The 25289-nt window shown below is 35.5% G+C and overlaps 1 protein-coding gene and 1 long non-coding RNA gene across 5 annotated transcripts in view; one reads left to right on the top strand and one right to left on the bottom strand.

Annotated features, from left to right (window-relative positions):
- Nucleotides 1-25289, bottom strand: part of IL7 (interleukin 7) — a 95489-nt gene that overhangs the window by 31378 nt on the left and 38822 nt on the right. Inside the window, exons 3-5 of one of the 3 annotated variants that reach the window (XM_003999913.5) lie at nt 17636-17716; nt 16409-16540; nt 3520-5483 (exon numbers count right to left, since the gene is read on the bottom strand). In XM_003999913.5, coding sequence (XP_003999962.1) covers nt 5364-5483; nt 16409-16540; nt 17636-17716 — 333 coding nt within the window. In that variant the 3' untranslated portion in view covers nt 3520-5363. Of the gene's footprint in view, nt 1-3519; nt 5484-16408; nt 16541-17635; nt 17717-25289 lie in introns of those variants that run through there. The other 2 variants (XM_045049755.1, XM_019822801.2) reach the window with 2 other exon arrangements.
- LOC109496056 lies at nt 465-23326 on the top strand. 2 transcript variants are annotated; one of them, XR_002151857.3, is made up of 5 exons: nt 465-1636; nt 2234-2384; nt 3676-3820; nt 6292-6337; nt 23014-23326. It is a non-coding gene; the product is annotated as an uncharacterized LOC109496056 (long non-coding RNA). The 2 variants fall into 2 exon arrangements; XR_006592307.1 differs by having other exon boundaries at nt 465-2384.

A 25289-nucleotide genomic window follows, 5' to 3' on the forward strand; every position in this document is an offset into this window, starting at 1 on the left:
ATTTAACCCTCACATTTTGTTAACAATTTATGCATCTCAAACCTATTACTCAAACATTACCAGATACTCTTTATGCTATTACTTTAATATTTCATTTTAGTTGTACAAGAGTTACAATCTTTTTTAAGATAAGAATTTTTTTAAATCATCTAGCCTAACTTAACGATATTTAATATAGGTGAGTGACATCTACTTATTTTATTTTTTGTTTTGTTTTTTCTTTTTAAATGTTTATTTTGAGAGGGAGAGAGAGAGAAAGAGTGGAGAGGGGCAGAAAGGGAGAGAGGAAGAGAACCCCAAGCAGGCTCTGTACCCTCAGCATGCAGCCAACACAGGGCTTGATCTCACAAACCACAAGATCATGACCTAAGCTGAAATCAAGAGTCAGATGCTTAACCAACTGAGCCACCCAAGCGCTCCTAAGTTTTTAATTCCAGTTAGTTAACATACCCTGTTATATTAGTTTCAGGTGTACAATATAGTGGTTCAACAATCTATCCATACATACATCACACAGTGCTCATCACTGACAAGTGCACTCCTTAATCCCCATCACCTATTTTACCCATTTCCCCCATCCCTCCCCTCTCGTAACCTCAATTTCTCTGGTAGTGACCAGGGATGCTGCCAATCATTCAACCATGCACCACACACCCACCCCCACAACAAAGAATGCTAATTTCTTGGTTTGGATAAATGTACCATGCTTATGTAAGATGTTAGCGTTAGAGGAAACTTGGTAAAAGGTATACAGGAACACTGTACTATCTTTGCAACTCCTATATATCTGAAATTATTTCAAAATATATAAATAAAGCTTATACTTAAGGGCAACATACAGCTTCAGAGTCAAACAATCGATATTTTCATAATTTATTTCTATTACAGTGTACTATGTACTATAGCTGAAGTATTGTTTTGATTTTTTGCAAATTACTTGAATCAATGAAATTTATATTGCCAGTGATACATGTTGACATTTTTGAGACTAATAACATACTTTCAAATGTCTTCAAAGGGGTCTTTAATCATCTTACCTAAAATACTTCCTCTGTTGATCAATCTTGTTTTTTCTTTCTTTGTTTTCCAGAGAATTTGTTTTCTGTAATAATTTTGTTCATTTGTTGAGTGTTGCCTTTTGGAATATATGCTCCCTGAAGGCAGGGGCTTTCTTGTACCTCTAGGTCCAGAACTGTCACATTAGAGATGGATACTTAATAAATATTTGTTGAGTGAATTATCTGTATCTGTGTTGCATCTTCCTCTTAAGTGGTATTCAAAGGATGGGGCTTCTTTAAACCCACTGGGCTGTGAAGATAGAAGTCCCAACCATAGTATTTAACTTAACCTTGATGAAAGTAACTCCTCTTTCTTAAGTATAAAGATGTATTTGTCTACATATTTAAACTTTTTCACAGCTAAAGACAAATCCTTTCCTTTCTGCTGGGAATGCTGGGTAAGGAGATAAGGTAGATATCTTTGATTTTATACTTTCCTGTCAGATCTTTCTGATTTCTCCTAGAAAGCTTTTACTTCACCTGATGAAATGTTCTTCAAACCAACCGCCTTTCATTTGATAGGATTTGGACCATTTCCAGAACAATTTATAAGAGTTCCTGTCCAATTAAATTCTTAGGTAAAATGTTCCCATTTGATTCAGATTATTTTCAAACATAAAATTTGTGATAAGCATCAAAGGTAGAAATTGGCAAGCACATGCCCATCTCTCACATGGTAGCACCTGATAGATTATTGAGTTATTTGTTGACCTCAGTGGTGGCACAAACGAAAAAAATCATCAATCCCACCCAGGAAGTGTGGAAAGGATGGGACCCTTAGTCTGTGTTTTAAAGAAAGAAAAACAGGAGCAGTGAGCCCTAAATTGTAAATGTTTCCACAATATTCCCCGTGTAAGATACAGATAGAAAATTGATTCACTTTGATAATAAGATCTTAAAGTGTATCTAACCTCCCCCTACTTAGAAAACTTGTTTTCTACAGAAAATCGCAGTTTTTTCTTACCGTTGTGTATGAAGAGGATGTAAAACAAATAAATGAAAATAAACCCCAGGTTATTCCAAACCAAAGTAACCATTTTGCATCTTTCTCAAATACTAAATACTTGGTGAATCTAGGTGCATACATATATTTAGGTACTGAGACATAAAAAACTGTTGGTGATTATCAATGTACCTACCTATTGTATTTTTCTTGTCCTATAATATCTCCACAGATTCTATTATTTGGTCAGAATCAAGACTGAAAGCTGTTTCACAACAAAGTTTAGAAATGAAAATTCCATGGAGATGTTGAGAACACAAAGCTGTGGAGTCCTATTGGTTTAAATTAATTATGTTCTATGCTCCTATCATATCTACCTTTAAGTAAGTTGTATTCTATTGCAGAAAAGTATTTTTTTGATAATTAGATTTTTATTGATACACTGGTTTAATGTGATTTGTCTTTATGTATTAACCACCATATACCTAGCTTTTCCCATTAGAAGCTTAAAGGAACGCAAAAGATCATATGCTTTTTCAGGAGAAAACATTTTAAACAAATGTGGATAGAAAACAAATTATGTAAATAATAAGTTGTATTTAAGATAAAATATTAAGATGAATCTGATCAAATAATGCCTGATACCGGAAATTAAGTGCTAGGCAACGAAAGGAAGAAATATTAACATTATCTAGAATCATCATGGAAGCCATAGCAATTGAGGAGAAAGGAATTGAGATGCCCCTTGAAGTTTGAGCAGGATCTGTAGTTTTAAGAGAACTGTCTTAATCCTGGAAGGAGTATTTCCTTCAACGGATTCCTTGGGAGCCTATGCTAAAAGACTTTTAATTGAGACCCTTTATATAATGCAATATTCCCCAAAGTGCATTTAGGTAATGGATTTTACATAAAAGTAGTGCTCTCTAGTCAAATTTTGGAAATGATTTTTAGTGTTAAGCTTTTTTTTTTAAAGCTGTATGTGTTTATACATCCTTTAATATACTTGTATAAATTGTAAATCTCTGAAAGAAAATTTATCTGACTCCAGAACTCAGAATCCTCCCTCTTTTTATTTTTCTTTTTATATTTCTCCTCCTCCTCCTCCTCCTCCTCCTCCTCATTTTTCTTCATCTTCTGTGCCGTCATCATCTTTTTCTGTAGCATTGATGAGGATTAGGATTACTTGGGACAAACTTTAGAAAATACTGCTTTAAAGCATTGTATATGTACATACTGGAAAGAAAATGTTCATTGGGGTAAAACAAGTCTCTAATTGGAGAGCAAAAATATAAAAATATAATATCCAAGTTCGTTATTAACTAGCCTGCCTTGTCTCCACTTACCTTCCTAGTGGGTAGGAAACAACGAAGGTAAATACAACATAAATGCCTGGGTATTTTTTTTTTCAAGCATTTGGTACACAGTATAGGCTGAATACTGTTTTGAGTGTGAATTTTCTCTAAAATTCAAACATATCATAAACAAATGAAAATCAAGGAAGAAAATTTTAATAACTTATTGCAAGCATTTAAAAATATTGTTCTTTATTTTTGCCATAATCTCAGAATCATTTTCAACACTTGTTAGGGATGTTTGAGACAGGCTTCAAGGAACACTTTCAAGGACAGTTTGAAGAGCTTGCCTTAGAAACTTAAAATTCCCTCATTTCTACAGCTGATGGTTTACCGACAATACCAGTTCATCAGAGTGAAGGTGTACCACACAGTTGACCATGTTTTATGGTGGAAGGAAGCATAGCTTACTTGGAAAAGTCCATCTGAAGAAAGAGCTTGGTGAAGAATCATTTGCTCCTGAAAGTGTGAGCTCCCTTTTCTAGAGTTAATAATGAAAACCAAACAAAAAACATACTTGATTCAAAGCCCTATTAATGGAGCAGTCAGTGAATTCTGTACAACTGTCTGTACAATTCTACACAGCTACCTGCACCAGTGAGGGTGAAACGCCATAGGATTTAGGGAGAGGGAGAAAGAGAGGCAGGGACACAAACCTGAACTGAGAGGAAAGTCTTACCACCACACACTGGCACCAGAGCCTCATCTGAAGCTCAAAGCCGGTCAGCACTTTACCAGGTGGTAATGAAAGCATAAAAGAGCAGTAAGGCTGTGAGTTAAGCAAAGTGGTGGCTGTTGAAGGACTCTGGCCTGGCTAGAATAGGTTTTTCATTTCCCTTTATAAGTAAGCAAAGACTATTGGCAGACTTTTCTAAACTGGATGTGGTATATACAAAAGCTTCTTTTAAAAGACTAAAATTTAACATAGAAAGCAAAGTTCCTGTTCTTATATAGTTTTGGGTCCTGGTTTCATGCACATTCTGAGTAATAAGGTATTAAAAGTCACATATTCAATGACAGTGAGAGATCAAATAGTGGTACAGTATTAAAATCTTGTTTTAAAAGGCATTAAGTGAATCTGACAGTGTTTTACATAGGCCATTTATTATCAAAGGAGGAATGTTATCCAAACTAAGCAACGTTTGTAATACTGTATGAAAATATTTGTATATAATACAGATACAGTGTCAAAATTAAATATACACATTTCATTAATTAAAAGGTCAACATATATTATTCTGTTAAAAATATACTTCCCAAATTGCAAACTCATTTAGACAAATTTTATTACATATAAATGACCAAAATAACTCAGTATTATGGTTTAGCATCCTTAGAACAGGTGAGTTTCTATTTTGTGAAACTATTCTTTATGGTCATCTTAAAACATTTGCTATACCATCTAGTGAAGGCACTGTGTTATACATTCATGTATGATTACATGTCTTAATCTCTCTCTTAAATCTCTTGTACTCCTTCATACTGTTGCTGCTTTAAGGTATATGACTCCTCCTCTCATGGACGTTACCCACATCTCACTGTTAATTCTGAAACATTTTCAGCACAGAGACACCAATTTCCACTCTCATTGTAGTATGCTGATGCATAAAATTAATTTGATAATAAAGCAATGTTATTTTTTTAATCCTTGCAACCTTTATATACTTCACAGATTTTATCTCTTCTTCTGAAAGTGTAAAACAGGTTTAAAAAGTATTATTGCAACTAATAGTTTACATGGATTATCTTACAAAAATCACAGAATTAATACTGATTGATTATGTCCAAAAACATGTAAAATAGTTTGTTGATTGCAGCATTTGGTTTCCACTGTCTGCGTCCATCTAGTTCTAGTTCTATTGTATGAATTTCTCAGCTGCTGTAATCCACTTTTACCAGGAGGCATTCTGTCACTTCTAGGGTATTCTACCCCCAAAAACTGTATGAGCAAATAGATTCTTGGAAGATACAACTAAAGTCATATGTCTTTATATTGCCACTCCATATTTTTCAATGTTCTTTAGAGCCCCTCAAAATTTTATTCCAACAAGTTTTTATCTTTTGTAGTAGTATCCCTAGGAAACACAAGCTCTTCTGTTTTCTCTGTTCCTTTAAAGATTTGCTGTCTTCCTAGAAAAATAAATTTAAAAAGTTTCAAATTTACATTAAAAAAACACCTTTTAAAATATTCAATTATTAATTTCCATCCTATTAGGTTATGCTGAAAGTTTGGTGAAATTGAAAAGGGAGGATCTTGAATGATATTTTTTGAACTATGATTTCTAACTATACTTGTGATAATTGATGTGGAGGAAATTCAAGATTGTTGTGGTTTAAGATTTAGGATTAAAGAGCTACATCAGGTGGCTGCCATTTTCACCACTGCAACAGTGTACATGCTATTGAAATTCTGCTGAAATTTACATGGAAAGGATATTTGTAGATTACTCAATTGTCTTGTTTAATATAGAAAAAAGTGTATTTTTTTGTGGAAGGAAGAATTAACACTGAAAACATTCAGGGTATTTTGGCAAAGTTGATTGATGATGATCTACCTGATTGAGCTTGTGCCCTAAGGTCCACCCTGACAATCTGGTTGGTTTTCACTAGAGTATAGAAGACACGTGCCTCAAAACTAGTTTTCAGGCCCTGATGAAAATCTTACAAAAGGCTACCTGTACAACCTACAGAGAGTGGAGAAAGAAATACTTCACACGGAATAGATACATAAGGGAGCAGCTCTGTATACACTTGATCACGTTCCAGTAAACCCCTGGAAGGGGGATTCATGGAGGGTAGCGTAATTCATCTTTTGGATAACAACCAATTATTGAGTGTTTTCTAAAGGTGACATATTGCGTTCCATGCTTTATATACATTATTTCATTTTATCTACTTAATGACTTTATGAAGTTGATGATTTTGCCTCCATTCACAGATGAGGGAACTGAGCTGCAAGAGGATAAATAAGCTACCATAGTCATGTAAGTATAATACCTGTGGTTTAAGATCATCTGTCCTATTATTAGTTTAGCCACAAATTGGGATCTCTCTTTGTTATATATTTAGTAACACTAACACATAGCTTTTAAATAATACACTTAAAAGATTAAATAGATTTCAAAGAAAAATATGAAGGAGAATTTCTCATATTCATTTTATTGAGGGTCTAGGACATCTTCACAAAATACAAACTGAAATTCATAGGACTAAGCAGTTTTGAAATGCATAGATGTGAAAATTTAAGTGACATTTCCTAGGACACCAAGATTGAGCATTCATTAAAAAGACAAATGCAAAAAAACATGATTTTACCTCTGTAATCCTGGGAACACAGATGTTATCTCCCTTCTCTAAGCTTTGTTTCCAAATTTTCTTAGCCAGAATCCCTCAATGTATTTATATTGCTCGTGTTCATTTCCACTCTTCCAGTTCAGCTGGAATTCCTATGATTTCCTGAGTCCCAGAGCATGCAACTCCCCCTCCTTCTTTAAGAGAAATAAGGGATTTCCATGCTCCCATGTATCTATTGTTGGAATAACATTATAATAGTAACAGAAATGTGAAATAACGGAAATAACCCATCATTGCTATGAATCAACTGTCTTCGTTTTCCATGTCCCACTCTAGTTAATATTTACATCATTTTTAAGTTTTGTATTAAGCTTTTACTTAAATTCTAGTATAGTTAATATACAGTGTTAAATTAGTTTCAGATGTACGATATAGTAATTCAGCACTTCCACACATCACTATGTGCTCATCACAAGTGCACTCCTTAATCTCCATCACCTATTTAACTCATCCTCACACCCATCTCCCCTCTGGTAACCATGTTTCTTCTCTATAGTTGAGAGTGTTTCTTGGTTTGCCTCTCTCTCTCTCTCTTTCTCTTTTTTTCCCTGATGCATATTTGTTTTGTTTCTTAAATTCTTTCCTGCTTTGTTGAAGATTCGTTGACCATATAATTGTGGGTCCATTTCTGGGCTTTCTATTCTGTTCCATTGATCTCTGTGTCTGTTTTTGTGCCAGTACCATACTGTCTTTGATGATTACAGCTTTGTAATACAGCTTGAAGTTTGGAACTGTGATGTCTCTGCTTTGGTTTTCTTTTTGAAGATTGCTTTGGCTCTTCAGGTCTCTTCTGGTTCCATACAAATTTTAGAATTGTTTGTTCTAGCTCTGTGAAAAATGCTGGTGGCATTTTGATAGGGATTGCATTCAATGTGTAGATTGCTTTGGGTAGTATTGACATTTTAACAATATTTGCTCTTCCAATCCACGAGCATGAAATATTTTTTCATTTCGTTGTGTCTTCTTCAATTTCTTTCAAAAGTGTTCTATAGTTTTCAGAGTACAGATCTTTTGCCTCTTTGGTTAGGCTTATTCCTAGGTATCTTACAGTTTGGTGCAATTGTAAGTGGGTTCGATTTCTTGATTTCTCCATCTGCTGCTTCATTATTGGTGTATAGAAACGCAACAGTTCTGTATGTTGGTCTTATATCTTGCAACTTTGTTGAATTTGTGTGTCAGTTCTAGAAATTTTGGGGTGGAGTCCTTTGGGCTTTCTACATAGAGTTACTATGTCATCTGCGAAGACCCAATGTTTGACTTCTTCCTTGTCAATTTCAATGCCTTTTATTTCTTTTTGTTGTCTGACTGCTGAGGCTAGGACTTCCAGTACTATACTGAACAACAGTGGTGAGGGTAGACATCTTCGCCGTGTTCCTCACCTTATACGAAAGGCTTTCAGTTTTTCCCCACTGAAGATGATATTAGCTGTGGGGCTTTCATATATGGCCTTTAGGCTGCTGAGGTATGTTCCTTCTATCCCTACTTTCTGGAGGGTTTTTATCAAGAAAGGATGCTATATTTTGTCAAATGCTTTTTTCTGCATCTACTGAGAGGGTAATATGATTTTTACCCTTTCTTTTATTAACGTAGTGTATCATGTTGATTGATTTGTGGATATTGAACCACCCCTGCAGCTCAGGAATAAATCCCACTTGATTATGGTGAATCATTCTTTTATGATACTGTTGGATTTGATTTGCTAGTGTCTTTTTGATAATTTTTGCATCCATGTGCATCAAGGATATTGGTCTGAAATTCTATTTAGTTGGGTCTTTGTCTTGTTTTGGAATCAAAGTAATGCTGGCTTAATAGAATTAGTTTGAAAGTTTTCCTTCTATTCCTATTTTTTGGAACAGTCCCAGAAGAATGAGTATTAACTCTTCTTTAAATGTTTGGTAGAATTTGCCTGGGAAGCCATCTGGACCTGGACCCTTGTAGTTGGGAGATTTTTGATTACTGATTGAATTTCTTCACTGGTTATGGGTCTGTTAAAATTTCCTATTTCGTCCTGATTCAGTTTTGGTAGTTTATATGTTTCTAGGAATTTGTCCACTTCTTCCAGATTGCCCAGTTTGTTGGCATATAATTGCTTATATTATTCTCTTACAATTCTCTGTATTTCTGCAGTGTTGGTTGTGATCTCACCTCTTCAATTCATGATTTTATTTATTTGGGTCCTTTCTCTTTTCTTTTGTTAAGTCCAACTAGGGAGTTATCAATTTTGTTCACTCTTTAAAAGAACCAGTTCTGGGTTTCGTTGATCTATTTTTTTTTTAATTTCTGTATCATTTATTTCTGTACTAATTTTATTTTATTTTATTTTATTTTATTTTATTTTATTTTATTTTATTTTATTTCCCTTCTTCTGCTAGGTTTGGGTTTTAATTGCTGTTCTTTATCCGGCTCCTTTAGGTGTAAGGTTAGGTTGTGTATTTGAGACTTTTCTTGCATCTTAAGGAGACCTGTATTGTTACATACTTCATTCTTAGACTGCCTTTGCTGCATCCCAAAGGTTTTGGGCTGTTGTGTTTTCATTTTCATTTGCTTCCATGTATTTTTTTAAATTTCTTCTTTGATTTCCTGGTTAACCCATTCATTCTTCAGTAGGATGTTCTGTAACCTCGTCTTTCCAAATTTTTTCTTGTGATTGACTTCAAGTTTCATGGTGTTGTGGTCTTAAAATATGTGTGGTATGATCTCAATCTTTTTGTACTGCCTGAGGCCTGATTTCTCACCAGTATGTGATCTCTTCTGGAGAATGTTCCATGTGCACTCAGAAAGAATGTGTATTCTGCTGCTTTTGGATGCAATGCTCTGAATATATCTGTTAAGTCTATCTGGCCCAGTGTATCATTCAAAGCCATTGTTTCCTTGCTGATCTGCTTAGATGATTTGTCCATTGTTGTAAATGGGGTGTTGAAGTTTCCTACTATTATTGTATTATTATCAATGAGTTCTTTAAGTTTGTTACTATTGTTTTTCTTTTTATTACTAATTTTATTTTTTTCATTTACATCCAAATTAGTTAGCATGTAGTGCCACAGTGATTTCAGGAGGAGATTCCTTATTGCCCCTTACCCATTTAGCCCATCCCCCCTCCCACAACCCCTCAAGTAATCCTCTGTTTGTTCTCCATATTTGAGTCTCTTATATTTTGTCCCCCTCCCTGTTTTTATATTATTTTTGCTTCCCTTCCCTTATGGTCATCTGTTCTGTGTCTTAAAGTCCTCATATGAGTGAAGTCATATTATACTTGTCTTTCTCTGACTGAATAATTTCGCTTAGCATAATACCCTCCTGTTCCATCCACATAGTTGCAAATGGCAAGATTTCATTCTTTTTGATTGCCGAGTAATACTCCATTGTATGTATATACCACACCTTCTTTATCCATTCATCCATCGATGGACATTTGGGCTCTTTCCATACTTTGGCTATTGTTGATAGTGCTGCTATAAATATTGGGGTGCATGTGTCCCTTTGAAACAGCATCCCTGTATCCCTTGGATAAATACCTAGTAGTGCAATTGCTGGGCCATAGGGTAGTTCTATTTTTAGGGTTTTTTTTTTTTGATGAACCTCCATACTGTTTTCCAGAGTGGTTGCACCAGCTTCCATTCCCACCAACAATGCAAAAGAGATCCTCTTTCTCCACATCTTCACCAACATCTGTTGTTGCCTGAGTTGTTAATGTTAGCCATTCTGACAGGTGTGAGGTGGTATCTCATTGTGGTTTTGATTTGTATTTCCCTGATGATGAGTGATGTTGAGCACTTTTTCATGTGTCAGCTGGCCATCTGGATGTCTTCTTTGGAAAAGTGTCTATTCACTTTAAGTTCTTTAAGTTTATTATTAACTGATTTATACATTTAGGTGGCTCCACACTGGGGGCATAAGTATTTACAATTGTTAGATCTTTTTGATGGATAGATGCCTTTATTATGATAGAGTGCCCTTCTTCATCTCTTATTTCAGCCTTTGGTTTAAAATCTAGTTTTTCTGGGGGTGCCTGGGTGACTCAGTCAGTTAAGTGTCCACCTCTTAATTTCAGTTCAGGTCATGATCTCGTGGTTTCATGAGTTCAAGCCCTCCATGGGACTCTGTGCTGACAGTATGGAGCCTGCTTGGGATTCTCTGTCTCCCTCCCTCTGCCCCTCCTCACTCACACTGTCTGTCTTTATTTATTTATAAATAAACTATTTAAAAAATAAAATGAAATAAATAAAATAAAACAAAATAATAAAGTCTAGTTTGTCTGAGATAAGTATGGCCACTCCAGCTTTCTTTTGATGCCCATTAGCATGATGAATGGTTCTCCATATCCTCATTTTCCATGTTGAGGTGTCTTGGGCTAAAATCAGTCTTTTGTAAGCAGCATATCAAGGAGTTTTTTGGTTTTTGGGGTTTTTTTGCCCATTCTGATATCCTATGTCTTTTGATTGGAGCGTTTAGTCCATTTCCATTTAGAGTAATTATTGATAGATATGAATTTAGTGCCATTGTATTACCTGTAAAGTCACTCTTCCTGTACATTGTCTCTTTTCCTTTCTAGTTTTTGTTGTGTTTGGTATCTCTTTCCTGCTCATAGGGCCCCCTTTAAAAATCCTCACAGAGATGGTTTAGTGTTCACCAACTCCTTTAGTTTTTTTGCCTGTCTTGGAAACTCTATTTCTCCTTTTCTGAGTGACAGTCTTGCCAGATAAAGGTTCTTGGCTGCATAGTTTTCCCATTTAGTATGTTGAATATATCATGCCACTTCCTTCTGGCCTGCCAAGTTTCTGTGGATATGTCTGATGCTAAACTTATGTGTCTACCTTTGTAGGTTCAGGACCTTTTGTCCCTAGCTACTTTCAGAATTTTCTCTTTACCTTTGTATTTTGCGAGTTTCACTATGATATATCATGGTGTTGACCTGCTTTTGTTGATTTTGATGAGAGTTCTCTGTGCCTCTTGAACTTGAATGCCTGTTTCCTTCCCCAGATTATGGAAGTTCTCAGCTATAATTTGTTCGTATAAACCTTCTGCCCCTTTTTCTCTGTTCTTCTTCTTGGACTCCTATGATATGGATATTATTGCACTTTATGGAATCACTGAGTTCCCTAACTCTTTATTTGTGACCTAATAGTTTTTCCTCTTCTTTTCAACTTTATTATTTTCCGTAATTTTATCTTCTATATCACCTATTCATTCCTTTGATTCTTCTATCCCCATTGTGATTACATTCAGTTGGTTTTGCCTTTCAGTTAAAACATTTTTTATTTCAGCCTAACTAGTTTTTAGGTCTTTTATCTCGGCAGCAAGCATTTCTCTGGTGTCTTCTATGCTTTTTTCGTGCCCAGTTAGTATTCTTATGACTGTTGTTCAATATTCTTGTTCAGATACTGCTTATATCTGTTTTGAGCAAATCCCTGGCTGTGGTTACATCTTGATCTTTCTTTTGGGGAGAATTCCTCCATCTTGTCATTTGTCTAAGTTTCTGTCTTTTCCGTGTTATGAAAGCTTGTTGTTTCCTGCTCCTGAGAGTAGTGCTATATTAAGAAGGGATCATACATTGTCCAGGACCTGGTGCTTTAGGAAGTGTTTCTGGTGTATGCTGTGTGCAGTCTCTACTTTTGTGATTTGGCTGCTCTTTCCCCAGGTCAGTCCTCTGCAGAGTTCCCCCTTGTTTGCAATGGGGAGTGTTTGGGCCTTTATAAATAGGTGTATTTGATTTGTTTGTTAAAATAAGCCTGATTTTTTTTAAAAAATCCTCCAAAAAAAGAGAAAAAGAAAAGGAACAAAAACAAATAAGCAACCAAAAAACTTTATGCCTGATTCCAATGAGAAAGAAAGAAAGAAAGACCTGATCCAAAAATGGGAAAAGGAAAAAAACCCAAACAAACAAAGAAAAATTATAAGCCTAATTTAAAAAAAAAAAAAAAAAAAAAAAGCCCAGTCCTATTTCCACCAGAACCGAAGCAGAAACTTTGGAGCACTCTATGATCAGTAGACCTGCTGCATGCGGGGTGTCTGTGTTGGTCTTCTGGGGAAGAGACCTGCTGTGCTTGCTCACAGACCTGTCCTAATAAAGATGCCCCTGCAGGATACAGAGGGGCAGGGTTTGGTGTAAGTGGCTCCAGCCTCCACTGGTGGTGCTGTATTGCTCACTGAAGCTTGTTATGTGGCAAACACATTTTAAAGCATATTATATAATCATATTTAATTCTCATATAACAGAGGTAGCTACTTCTATTAGTCTTAATGCAGAACTGAGGAAACAGGGATTCAAAGAAGTAACTTTTTAAAGCTCATGCCAGGAGCGCCTGGGTGGCTCAGTCGGTTAAGCGTCCGACTTCAGCTCAGGTCACGATCTCGCAGTCCGTGAGTTCGAGCCCCGCCTCAGGCTCTGGGCTGATGGCTCAGAGCCTGGAGCCTCCTTCCGATTCTGTGTCTCCCTCTCTCTCTGCCCCTCCCCCTTCATGCTCTGTCTCTCTCTGTCTCAAAAATAAATAAAACCTTAAAAAAAATTAAAAAAAAAATAAAGCTCATGCCATCAGTCAATAGTACAGTTGAGATTTGAATCCAGAGTCTGACTCCAGAGGCTTCACTACTGGTATAGAAGGGAGATAGAAACTACACTTGAATCAGCAGCTAGACAAGGCAGTAATCACTTCCTGCATTGGTTACCATTGAGTCAGCTGAAAGAGGTTTGTCTGGAGAACATGCCTCGTGTTTAGGGTATGCAGCAATCTCAAGGGTAAGATATTTCCTACCCCATACCTACTTCCCTTCCCCTTCTGGACATATTCAGTCTGAATTACAAATGTCCTTTTCAGTCTATCCAGAATGCATTCTCTTTCTAATTTAATGTTGAATATAATCTGAACTCAATCACTACATTGACCCTCAAAATGGGATTCTGAAAAAGGCAAAGAGGTTCTTTAGGTGTGGATCAGAGCAAGATATTCAGACAGATAGGGGTTTGAATCCCAATTTGTTCTTTTACTAGCTGTATATCCCTGGGGAAATTAAATATTTTGAAGCTCAGTGTCCTCATCTCTATAATGGCAATACGACCACCTCTCCTAGGGTTATAGAGAGGGCTAGATACATAGTGCTTAATAAATGATAGTACTCCTACTTGACTCACTAGGAATATCAATTCTGAAGGCATCACACCTAGCAAAGGATGGGGGTGCTTTATTGAGGGGTAGGTTCTAGGAAATAATGCCAAAATGCACAGTCTGGGCTGGGCTTTCTCTTTGCACTTGTCAGTTCAGGTTCTCTCTCCAACTGGGGAGCCTTTTGGACTCCTGCTGCTCTCTCTCCAACTGGGGAGCCTTTTGGACTCCTGCTGCATACAGGGCTAGACTCCTGGGGAAGTGTTCAGAGTCCTCACTTTGACTTCAGGTCTAAGCCATGTTCTTCAATCCAGCTTCTCTGGCAATAAAGCCCCACTTTTAATTCATATCTGCCTTCTGTGTCTATTTCCCAATTCATTCACAGAATTTGGCCGTAAAATCGGTCTACAGTTGAGGCAGTGTGGTGGCGTGAGAGATCATAGCGTCAAACCACACCACCTAAATTGAATCCCAGATGTACCTCATACCAATCTGTGACCTTGGGAATGTTTCTAACTTTTTCTGTGTTGTAGTTTCTTAATGGTACATACTTGCAGGATTTTTGTAAAGTCTGAGGTAATATATATATAATACCTAGAGCAGCACCTGGTACTCTCTTAGCACTAAATAAGGGTTGTTAAAAATAACATATCTGGAGAATTTGTGTCAGAGTAAAGGACAAATAAGAATCCTACTTCCAAGCCCCATCTTTGCTGACCCCAATCAAGCTCTGCCACCATGAACCACAGAACTGATTATTTCAGTGCTATTTGTGTCTCCTTTCCAAGATCTCCCCACCCTTGGTAGCTATTTTGAAATGTCTCTTAATTCCATCGCAATCACTCAGGGGATCCACTTTAAAAGTTGAATTCCTATGGCATTCCCATGTCCAGCACTATGTTAATGCCTGTGAGATATGAAAAACTAATATAGAAGGGTATACTAACCGGGACAAAAGTAGAATTTTAATCAACATGAAAATAAAGTTAGCATTAATTTATTAAATCCTGACCATAAATTTTAATAAGCTTTATCCATCGGAAGCAAAATGAATTAAATAACAATAAAAGCTTATAACATGCTTGACTCATGAAGGAAATTCACTGTAGCTAAATTCAAAATTTAACATTTTGCCTTATAATTTCAAGAAAAAGGTGGGCTGTATCAGGTTAGTTAACTTTGTAAGAATTTAATTTAATTTCAAGATAGAAATTATTTGTGTATTTTCTTCTACAATTAGTTGATTTTGGAACATGGTATTCCATGCAACTTTCAACACATGAGAGAAGGAATTGCAAATATATAGCATACCTCTAATCCTTACTGCTTCCTAAGCCAAGAGTTGATATCACCAGTTTTGTCTGCAGACTTCTCAGTTCAGCCCTGATTTGAGACTTTCTGTTCAATATAACTTTTCCAACAACAGTCACTATTAAGCAACTGGATGTATAAGCAATAAGAAGCCTATCTGCCATTCCTCCATTAGACAGTGCTTTGAAATCACTCTAAATAAGGATTAAAAGGCAGTCGCCTGGAGTATATGCCTTCACAAGATGTAAGCTTGGCCTTGATGGATGCATAGAACAGGATAGCCCAAAGTTATAGAAAAAAGGACAGTAGAAATTCCACATAAAGGACTAACATAAGTAAGGGGAAAAAATTGGAAATAAGCTTGGTAAATCCAGGACACCAAGAGGAGACTGGCTTGCATCAGGTAGATAATGTAATGATAAATGAAGTTCAAATTCCATTGTTTTTATTTTCATCACTGTCAATAGGGCTCAAAGATAATTTTACCATTTCACCTTCTGTGGGCAACTACTGGTATTAAAAAATAGAAACGCACATGACCCTTTCCCTATCATGAAAATGTTAAAGATTTCTTTTTAAAAAAGCATAAGAAACTTTTTGGCTTTCTCTCACAGCTGGTAAAATTCCTCAAGGGGGGGCAATGGTAATAATATATTTGTTGAAACTTTTTTTAGTACTAAGCACTTTACATGAATTATGCCATTTAATCCTTTCAACCTCCTATAACAGATACTATTTTTTTTCTCCACTTTGCACATGAAGAAACCGTTGCCTAGTGTCAAGATAGTGTCTTCCAAATTTTGTTTTGCTGTTTATATTTAATAACCACTAGCAGACAAGTAGGGAAAAATTAGCCCTATATACTTATCAAAATTATTTAAAAAAATAAAAAAAATTGTTGGACATATATATATGTCCAGTTTTAACATGTAAAGATATTTGTTAAATACATTAGATGATCTCTTTTATTGGCTATGAGTTCTTATAAATGTGTACATATACGGATTAAAATTATTAATGTGTTTTAGAGGTAAAAATTTATCACATTAGCCTCTTGGAAAGTTATTATAGAAATGAGGTATGCAGTCATTTATTTTTACTCTTCTTTCATAAACTATTTTCCCAGCTAAGAATTGGTAAGATTTTCCTCTACTAGAGTTGAGTAAATGTACTTAAACCTCAGGTAATAATAAGCACTTAGAATTCTAAGATAATAGATACATCCATAAGAGAATTATAGCACCCTATCAGAGGACTAGTTTGTATTTCTGTTCAAAGTAAACAACTTACCTTGGGGGTACAGTTCAACAACTGTAACATGCCCTGTGAAACTCTTGATAAGTGGAGATTGAATTCCTCACTGTTATTCACTTTGACAAAGTGCTTCAACTTGTGAGCAGCACGATATAAAAACACAGCTTCCTATTATAGAAAAAAAAAATCAGAAGGGTTGTGGTTCAAATAAAATATGAAGAAATGATAAGCTTTCGTAAGGAGCCTAAAGCCAGAGCTGTGCTGCCAAATAATGCCTCACCTCCACCCCAGATTTCCATTCCAGTTAATCACATGACTGACAAATAACTAGACTAAAACTGTGTAGCTCCTAAGTGACAGTCTGAAGTCCCTAGAATTTGGTTTAATGATTATTTGACTTTTTAAAGTCTCCTTTCTTTATAATATACATTTATGATCTCATCACTTATGAGTGAGCATATAATAAGATTATTCAATTTTAAATGAGATAACCAAAGGAGAGGGCTTCTGGAGGCAACAGTAATGAAAGGTATGTGGTTTCTCTTATTATTTTTGTACCTTTTGAGCTATGGATGAATAGCTGGCAATAAGAAAATAAAGGTCCATATTCACTTCAAACAAGTCTTTCAAATATTTAAAGAAATTAAAATGAAAAGAATTTATGAATACACTATGAGATGCTATGAGGTTAACTTGGTTACTGTGAATTTAAAAAAGACTTGAATATCATACTGGTTTCTGTAGATGGAAATAACACATACTATTTTCTGTAGAAGGAAATGACACAGACTTTTGTTGTAAGGTTTGTAAGTTGTAATATTCCACCAACCAGAGGTAGTAGTTGTTTGAAGATAAACAAATATTGAAAGAAAAAATTTCAAAGCCCTAGAAGTAAATTATCATCATGACATGTTTGTGAATATGTAAGCAATCACTCTAACAAATATTTTGCTGCAGAAGAATTTCAGAAATAAGGGATATGTATGTCTTTGAATTCATCAGCTCTTCTAACATTTTCAAAGTGAAAATAGAAATGCTAAAATAGAAAAAAATTATTTACCAAATAAGAATAGGGATCTTTGTAAAATAATTATAAAAGAAGACCACAGTATAACCTAATAGGTCAATGGGAACTGTCTGGTGAGAACCAAAAGAATATGATATGAATATAAGCAATATACTTATCTCTAACAGACATACAAATAATATAAGCTTCTATAAAGTCAAATTTGAATGACATAAATTCCAAGTAATTATTATTACCTTATTATCATCACATGCATGTTTTTTAAAAACGTTAGGTTCATTATTCGGGCAATTGGTACGATTTTTTATCATGGTGTCCTGTAGAAAGTAATTATATAACAGTATGGTTAAATTGGGGACTTTTCTAATATGTAGCAATTTTTAAAACAACGTTATAAAACTTTGTCTTAATATATGCATTTTAAGGAAAATAACTTTAGCCTGGTTCAGCTGACTAGGCATAAAGAATAGTTTTCTGTAGTTGAAGAATAAACAAATATATATACAACCCCTCACATCTTTAGAGCTTCCCCCAGACTCCATAATTTAATCCCAGAAGTCACTGAGAGAATCTGGTTCATTTGGGGAAATAAAAGTAAGTACCTATTTCAGAAGTTATGTTATGTAGACAAACTACTATAAAATTTGAAATCATGAAGTTGAGATGCATTTAAGAGGTTTTCCAGTCCGGTTTCCTGCCACTACAAAACAGCAACAAAAGAAACTTACATTAGAATAAGAGAAAACCTCTTGACACAGTGAAATTGTATTTATTCTACACAGCTTTTTTTAATAATCCAATTCGTCTGGGATGCTTGAGATAGAACTTTGCTAGAAACAATGGGATTGAATGTGTGTGTGTTGTAATGTAGGAGTACGGAGGCAGATAGTACATGTTCATTTTTCATTTCTAAGGAATGTAGTATTAAAATGTGGGGACTACTTGAATCAAGAATTTAGTTGAGGTATTAGGAAGAACTTCCTAAGGATTCAGATTCTCTTATGCACAGGATTGTACTATTCTGTCAAGCAAACCAGCAATTCCATGCTATGAGAGCTTCTAGAAAGATTTCAAGTAATTTTAGCCTATAGGTTGTCACCAAAGAAACAGGAGAAATGGAGTAATGGCAAACTTTAGTCATGGTCTTCTCTCAGAAAAGTGTGCATTACTCTAGTTACCCGTGAAAAGCATAAATGGTCTCTGGGTATATGTTGGCCTTAATAGTAGTATATACTATCTATACTATAAAGCACTATATCCTGCTTTACCTGCAGGAATTAGTGTCTGAACATTCATTTAACCACTCAACACTTAATATCAGCCAAAGTGCAAGGTCCCTGCCCAGCCCTATGAGAAAAAGAGACTAAGAAAACACAGTCCCAGTTTCTTGTGCCATTTGATACAAAGGGCAGGTGCTGCATCCCTCGGACACTTTTACATCACTTTTTACCTTTGGAAAAGTATGCTTTTGTAAACAGAAAATTTGTTAGTGTCAACCACCCCCATTATACTGAAAATGTCTCAAGTGAAAATGGGTATATTTTCTATAACTCATGTCGCCATTATACACATTCTAGAAGAAGTAGTGAAGAATTGACATTTGCCTATTAAATCATTTTCCTATGGATATCCATTTAATTCCAAAAAAAAACCAATAAATCATACATATATTTCTCTTTGATAAAACACAGAGCATTTTTTTGTCATGACATTATTTTTAAAAAGCTATAGAAGGGGCGCCTGGGTGGCGCAGTTGGTTAAGCGTCCGACTTCAGCCAGGTCACGATCTCGCGGTCCGGGAGTTCGAGCCCTGCATCAGGCTCTGGGCTGATGGCTCGGAGCCTGGAGCCTGTTTCTGATTCTGTGTCTCCCTCTCTCTCTGCCCCTCCCCCGTTCAAGCTTTGTCTCTCTCTGTCCCCAAAAAAATTAAAAAAAAAATCTATAGAAGAGACTCTATAGAGAACAAACAGGTTGCTGGAGGGGAGTTGGTGAGGGGATGGGCTAAATTGGTGATGGGTATTCAGGAGGGCACTTGTGATGAGCACTGGGTGTTATATGTAAGTGACGAATCACTAAATTCTACTCCTGAAACTAAAAGTACACTACATGTTAACTAACTGGAATTTAAAAAAGAACTTTTATTTAAAAGTTTTTAAAAGCATTTAAAAAAAAAAGCATTTTATTTAAAAGCATTTAAAAAAAAAAGAAAAAAAGAAGATAGACAAATTTGCAGCTAATCTGTAATGTTTTCCAATTTACCAAAAATATACAAAATATACACAATGAGTACATAATTAGTACATTTATTGGATCATTGTAACAAATTGCATGGCACATGAATATCTGAAAAGCCATTTGGTGAAGCCATTGCTCCCAGTATTAAAAAAAACAACTCATTGATATGTAGTCATATGTTGTTGTAGGTATGTATAACATACAGAAAGCTAATGTTATGCCAGTTGATTTGTTTGCCAAATGCTTGTTATAGTATATAAAGAAGTGACAATACACTTAAAAGGTTGACTTCTATAGAGGTAACAATTATTGACTCCAGTGCATTTTATGAATACATTAACAGGTGCACATGAGTGCCAATTACAGCTGGCTTCTGAAATTGTTTTCATGCAAACTTGATGAGAAGGATGGCTCAGACTAAGGTCAATGGAATCACGGAGTTGAAGAGAACCTTAGATATCCATCTCTTGAGTTACTTTACTTGATTTATCAATAATAATTTCTTATAGGCATCATGACATATTTGAAGATTTCTTCATATTTATTATGAATAGGTAAAATCAAAAAAGAAAAGCCAAGATCACATTGACTTTGAACTGCAATATTTTCCAGTATGAAACATGTTATATAAATTGTTCTAAAGATACATAATGTCCTTTCAATTATAAACTGACATGTCTTTCAGTATAATTTTCTTCTTGGGAATTTTTCCTATTATGTTTGTAACAGTAGCTTCTTCAGAAACACTAATTGTATATAAAATGGATTTCATCTTTTCTTTTATATATTTATCTTTGATTTTTAAAAATCTCATTTTTTGTGTTTTTCCCCCATATCTTCCATATGCCTGTTCTAACACAGCACTTATTCCTTGTTCCATCTATCCTCCATTTTCCCAAATCTAAAGAGCTCACCTTAATTTTCTCTATTTTCTCTTCTCTTACATTGTATTATTTTTAGATCTTTTTACTTTGGTTTCTTAGAAAGTGTTGAGAAGAAAAAATTTGACATTTTCTACTGCTTTCATGGATAATTCATCTTTGATATGAATTCATTTTTCTCATCTATGTATTCATTTGCTTATTTATGTGTTTATTTGTTCATTTATTTTGGTAGTATCAATACATAGTCTTTTTATTGTCTGGTTATCTTTTGAAGTGATGCTAAAGTAAATTAGATGATTTTTCAGCCAGTATACAACTCTTCCTTATCAGAGGACGTATTAGTTTCCTAGGGCTATTGTAGAAAATTACCAAAAACTTGGTGGCTCAAAAAAACCAGAAATTTATTCTGTCACAATTCTGGAGGTCAGAAGTCCAAAAGGAAGGTATCAGAGATTCTAGGAGAGAATCCATTGTTTGCCTCTTCTTTCTTCTGTTGGCTACCAGCATGCTTTGGCGTTCCTTGGCTTGTGGCCACAAGGCTCTAGCCTCTGCCTGCAACTTCATCAGCTTCTTTTCTATGTGTTTGTTAGATCTCCCCCTGTGTTTCTCTCTCTTCTTTTTCTTCCAAGTTTTTATTTAAATTCCAGTTAGTTAACATACAGTGTAATATTAGTTTCAGGTGTAGAATTTAGTGATTTAGCACTTAAATACAATACCTGTTGCTCATCACAAGTGCACTCCTTAATCCCCATCACCTATTTAACCATCTCCCCATCCACCTCCCCTCTGGTAACCATCAATTTGTTTTGTATAGTTATGTGTCTGTTTCTTAGTTTGCCTCTCTTTTCCCCGACAATGTTCATTTGTTTGGTTTCTTAAATTCCACATATGAGTGAAATCATATGGTATTTGTCTTTCTCTGCCTATTTTGCTTAGCATACTACTCTCTAGCTCCATCCATGTTATTGCAAATGGCAAGATTTCATTCTTTTTGATAGCTAAGAAATATTCTAGTGTGTGTGTGTGTGTGTGTGTGTATACTATTTCTTATTTATCCATTCATCAGTCGATGACATCTGGGCTCTTTCCATAATTTGGCTCTTGGCTATTGTTGATAGTGCTGCAATAAATGTCAGGGTTCGTGTATCCCTTTGAATTAGTATTTTTGTATTCTTTGGGTAAATAACTAGTAGTGCAATTGCTGAATTGTAGGGCAGTTCTATTTTCAACTTTTTGAGGAAGCTCCATACTGTTTTCCAGATTGGCTGTACCAGTTTGCATTGGCACCCCCACCTTTCTCTTATAAAGAGAATGCCACCTGTGATGGCATTTAGGCCCAACTGGGCCTAAATCCAAGATAGTTTCATTATGTCAAAATTCTTAATCACATCTGCAAAGACTCTTCTTCCTTATAAATTTCTAAAGATGTGAACCTGATGTCATCAAGTGACCATAGCCTCCTGTAGAGAAGTACTTCCCTGCCCATTGATGTTGAGTTTGACCAAAATACTCTGCTTTTGGATAGTGGACATTTGCAGATGGGACAAGAGCAAAGGCTTGAAATGTATTTGCACAACTGAGTTGGGCTACTTACACCAATGTCTTTCAACATGAGGAGAATAAGCCTCTGGTAGCAGCTTGTTCATTAGCTAATACTGCCTACTAAATTATCACAAAACTTAGTAGCTTAAAACAAGAAACATTTATTACTGTATAGTTTCTGGGGCCCAGAAATGTTGGAGGAGCTTAACTGAGTGCTTCTGACTCTGCATCTTCCATGGAGCTACAGTCAAGATGTTGGCCTTATCTGTAGTCAAGTGAGGCTTGACTAGGTATAAAGGATCCACTTTCAAGAGGTCTTATTCACATAGCTATTAGCAGGAGGCCCCAATTTCTCACCACATGGGGCTCTCCATAGGTGTAAGTATCCTTACCAAGATGGTGGCTGGCTTCCTCCCAAGCATTCAGTTCAACACAGAGCAAGGAGGAGGCTACAAAAATGTCTTTTATGACCTGGTCAAAAGTCACACACTGCCACTTCCATCTTATTCTATTGGTTGCCAGTGAGTCACTAATTACAGTCCATACTCAAGAAGCAGAGAATTAAGCTCCATCTCTTCAAAGGAGCATCAAAGAATTTGTAAACATATTTTAAAACTACCACATAGCTGTTCCTTCTGGGTCCTGTGACCCACAATGAAGCATGTAGAGGTGATCGAGCCCAACCAAGTTGCATACCTGTGATTTGGAGATAAATGCATACTGTTGTATGTCTTAGTGCTGTTTGTTATGAAGTAAAAGCTGACTCACAGAGAACTATTGCTTCTTGGATCAATTAATGGCCAAAAATAAGGTGGGAAGGGGCAAGGGTAATGGCCTGGGGCAGCTAGTACCTTCAGTTCACATATATTGTCTTAGAACATTCTTACTCAATTAGCATCATAAAGAGATAGTTCTCTTCTTAATTTTTCTTTTTCCTTTTTTTTTTCCTTTAGGAGAGGTCAGTCTGGCCTACATGGAATCTTCATGGTCACATGTGTCTAAATGAACTAATGTCTATTGCTGATAAATGATTCTGGTCATCAGCTACATGCTATTTCTTTTCTATCTTCCTATTCATTTTGTAGGACAAGGCTGATTCTAAGGATTGGGGTTTTGACACAGAAGATAAAGATTCAGACTCATACCTTGCCATTCTCTGAAAATGAACTTGTTGCCTACAGAAATAGTCTTAATTTCTGATCATCACTATCCCAACCTATCCATGGTCTAAAGCCTTGTCCCATATAAAGATTCATTTGGAGGGCCTTTTCAAAGTGAGACTTATTTTTGGTGAAATCTGTACTACATCTGAAATTTGAAAAGGTGTATATTGCTCTTGGAATCCTATTTTAATTGGTACAAATTTTACCATTTGTCAGGTAGCTTAGCAGACTGTAGTATGAATTGGTAGTTGATTCTTAGTGTAAATAAAATGTCATTCGTTTATTCTTCAATCAAATACTTGTTGAGCATCTACCATGTACTTTACAGTAGTAGAGACAGAACTGTGATCAAAATCATAAATGGTTGCAAACTTCAGGAATTTTACTGTCTGGTAGCAAAGACAGACATTAATCCAGTAATAATCACAATCAAATCCAAACTTGATAACTGTTAAGAATAAAGGGCATATGCAGCCATGAAAACCTATACAAGATCCTATACAAGATTTTACTTAAGAACCTCAGTGAAGACTTTCCTGAGAAAGAAATACTTTTACTGAGATCTGAACCATGAGTGAACTAAAGAAAGAGAAAATAGAGGAGGATTTGTGATGTAGGAAACTGCATGTGTGGCTACATTTAAATGGGGGGGGGTACAATGACAGATATGCTTCTGGAAAAAAAGAGTAAGGGAAAGCAGGTGTATAGCTGAGAAAGCAAAAGAAATCACTGGTTCTGCATGAAAACAGAAGGGCTGGAAGAGACAAAATTATGCAGGAGCTTAAGAACATGTTAAAAAGCATTGTCTTGATCCTAAAAGCAAGAGTTAATGGCTAAATACCTTTTTCAGAGATTATATTAATAGCAGTCTGATGAACAGAAGAATTCAAGAAGGTATATGCATGAATCTTTAGGAAGCTATTGCATTGTCTGTGCTTGAGATCACAGTTTATTGGACCTGGTGGTGGGAGAGAATGTAGAGATAGGTGAATCTTTAGGAAGCCAATTTAACATGATTTAAAAATTAAAGTTAATGGAGATTGACATACCAAGGATGATTGATGGTTTTTCTGGTACTGTGTTGCAATTTACTGAGAAAGGGAATAGTAGAAAAGGTGGAGTAAATAAGTCATGTGTGTGATTTTAAACAGATGAAGTTTGAACTGATGTTCAGAGATCTAAGAACAGATGTCAAATAGACACATACATAGAAAAGTCAGAGAACTGTAAACAAAACCAGAAGAATAGATTGTTTTAGAGAGGTTAAGTTCCATTATCTAAAATGCCAACTAAAAAGTCAAGTAAGTGGGGCACCTGGGCGCTTCAGTTGGTTAAACGTCTGACTTCATCTCAGGTTATGATCTCACGGTTCGTGGGTTTGAGGCCTGTCTCAGGCTCTGTGCTGACAGCTCTGAGCCTGGAGCTTGCTTCAGATTCTGTGTCTCCCTCTCTTTCTGCCCCTCCCACACGCATGCTCTGTCTCTCTCTCTTTCAAAAATAAATAAACATTAAAAAAAAATTTTAAAGGTCAAGTTAGCTAAGTTCTGTATGAAATTTATCCACATAAAAGGAGCAAACTTAAGTAGAAAAAAACTGATAATAAATGGTAATACTAATGATGGAACATAAAATATTAAGCAGATATTATATTTGTTTTGAGGTAATGTGTGTGAACAAAGGAATATGCTTATAATAAAACATCAAAAGAAAAAAATATTACATAAAGCGTATATTCAAATGTATGTACATATGCACACATATGAACATATATAGGAGAGGCTCTCTTAACCGATCAACATTAAACTAACTTTCTAGTTTGGTCAATACTCTGTATTTTCTGTACAATCTGTACAGATTTTCTGTACAATCTCTATATTTTCTGTAAAAACATATTGGCCAATGCCACAGCACACTGAACACCCCCAACTAGTAGTCTAGTTCCTGACATACTCATACATTTTTGCTCTTATGACTTGAGTTGCACAAGTTACTAAGTCAATTCCTTAACACTGAGTTATAGTGGTGCTGCCACTCTGTCATAATAACAAATAAAAAGCTGAACCAAC

This window comes from Felis catus, chromosome F2 (genome assembly GCF_018350175.1).
Source record: "Felis catus isolate Fca126 chromosome F2, F.catus_Fca126_mat1.0, whole genome shotgun sequence".
Classification (NCBI taxonomy): Eukaryota; Metazoa; Chordata; class Mammalia; order Carnivora; family Felidae; genus Felis; species Felis catus.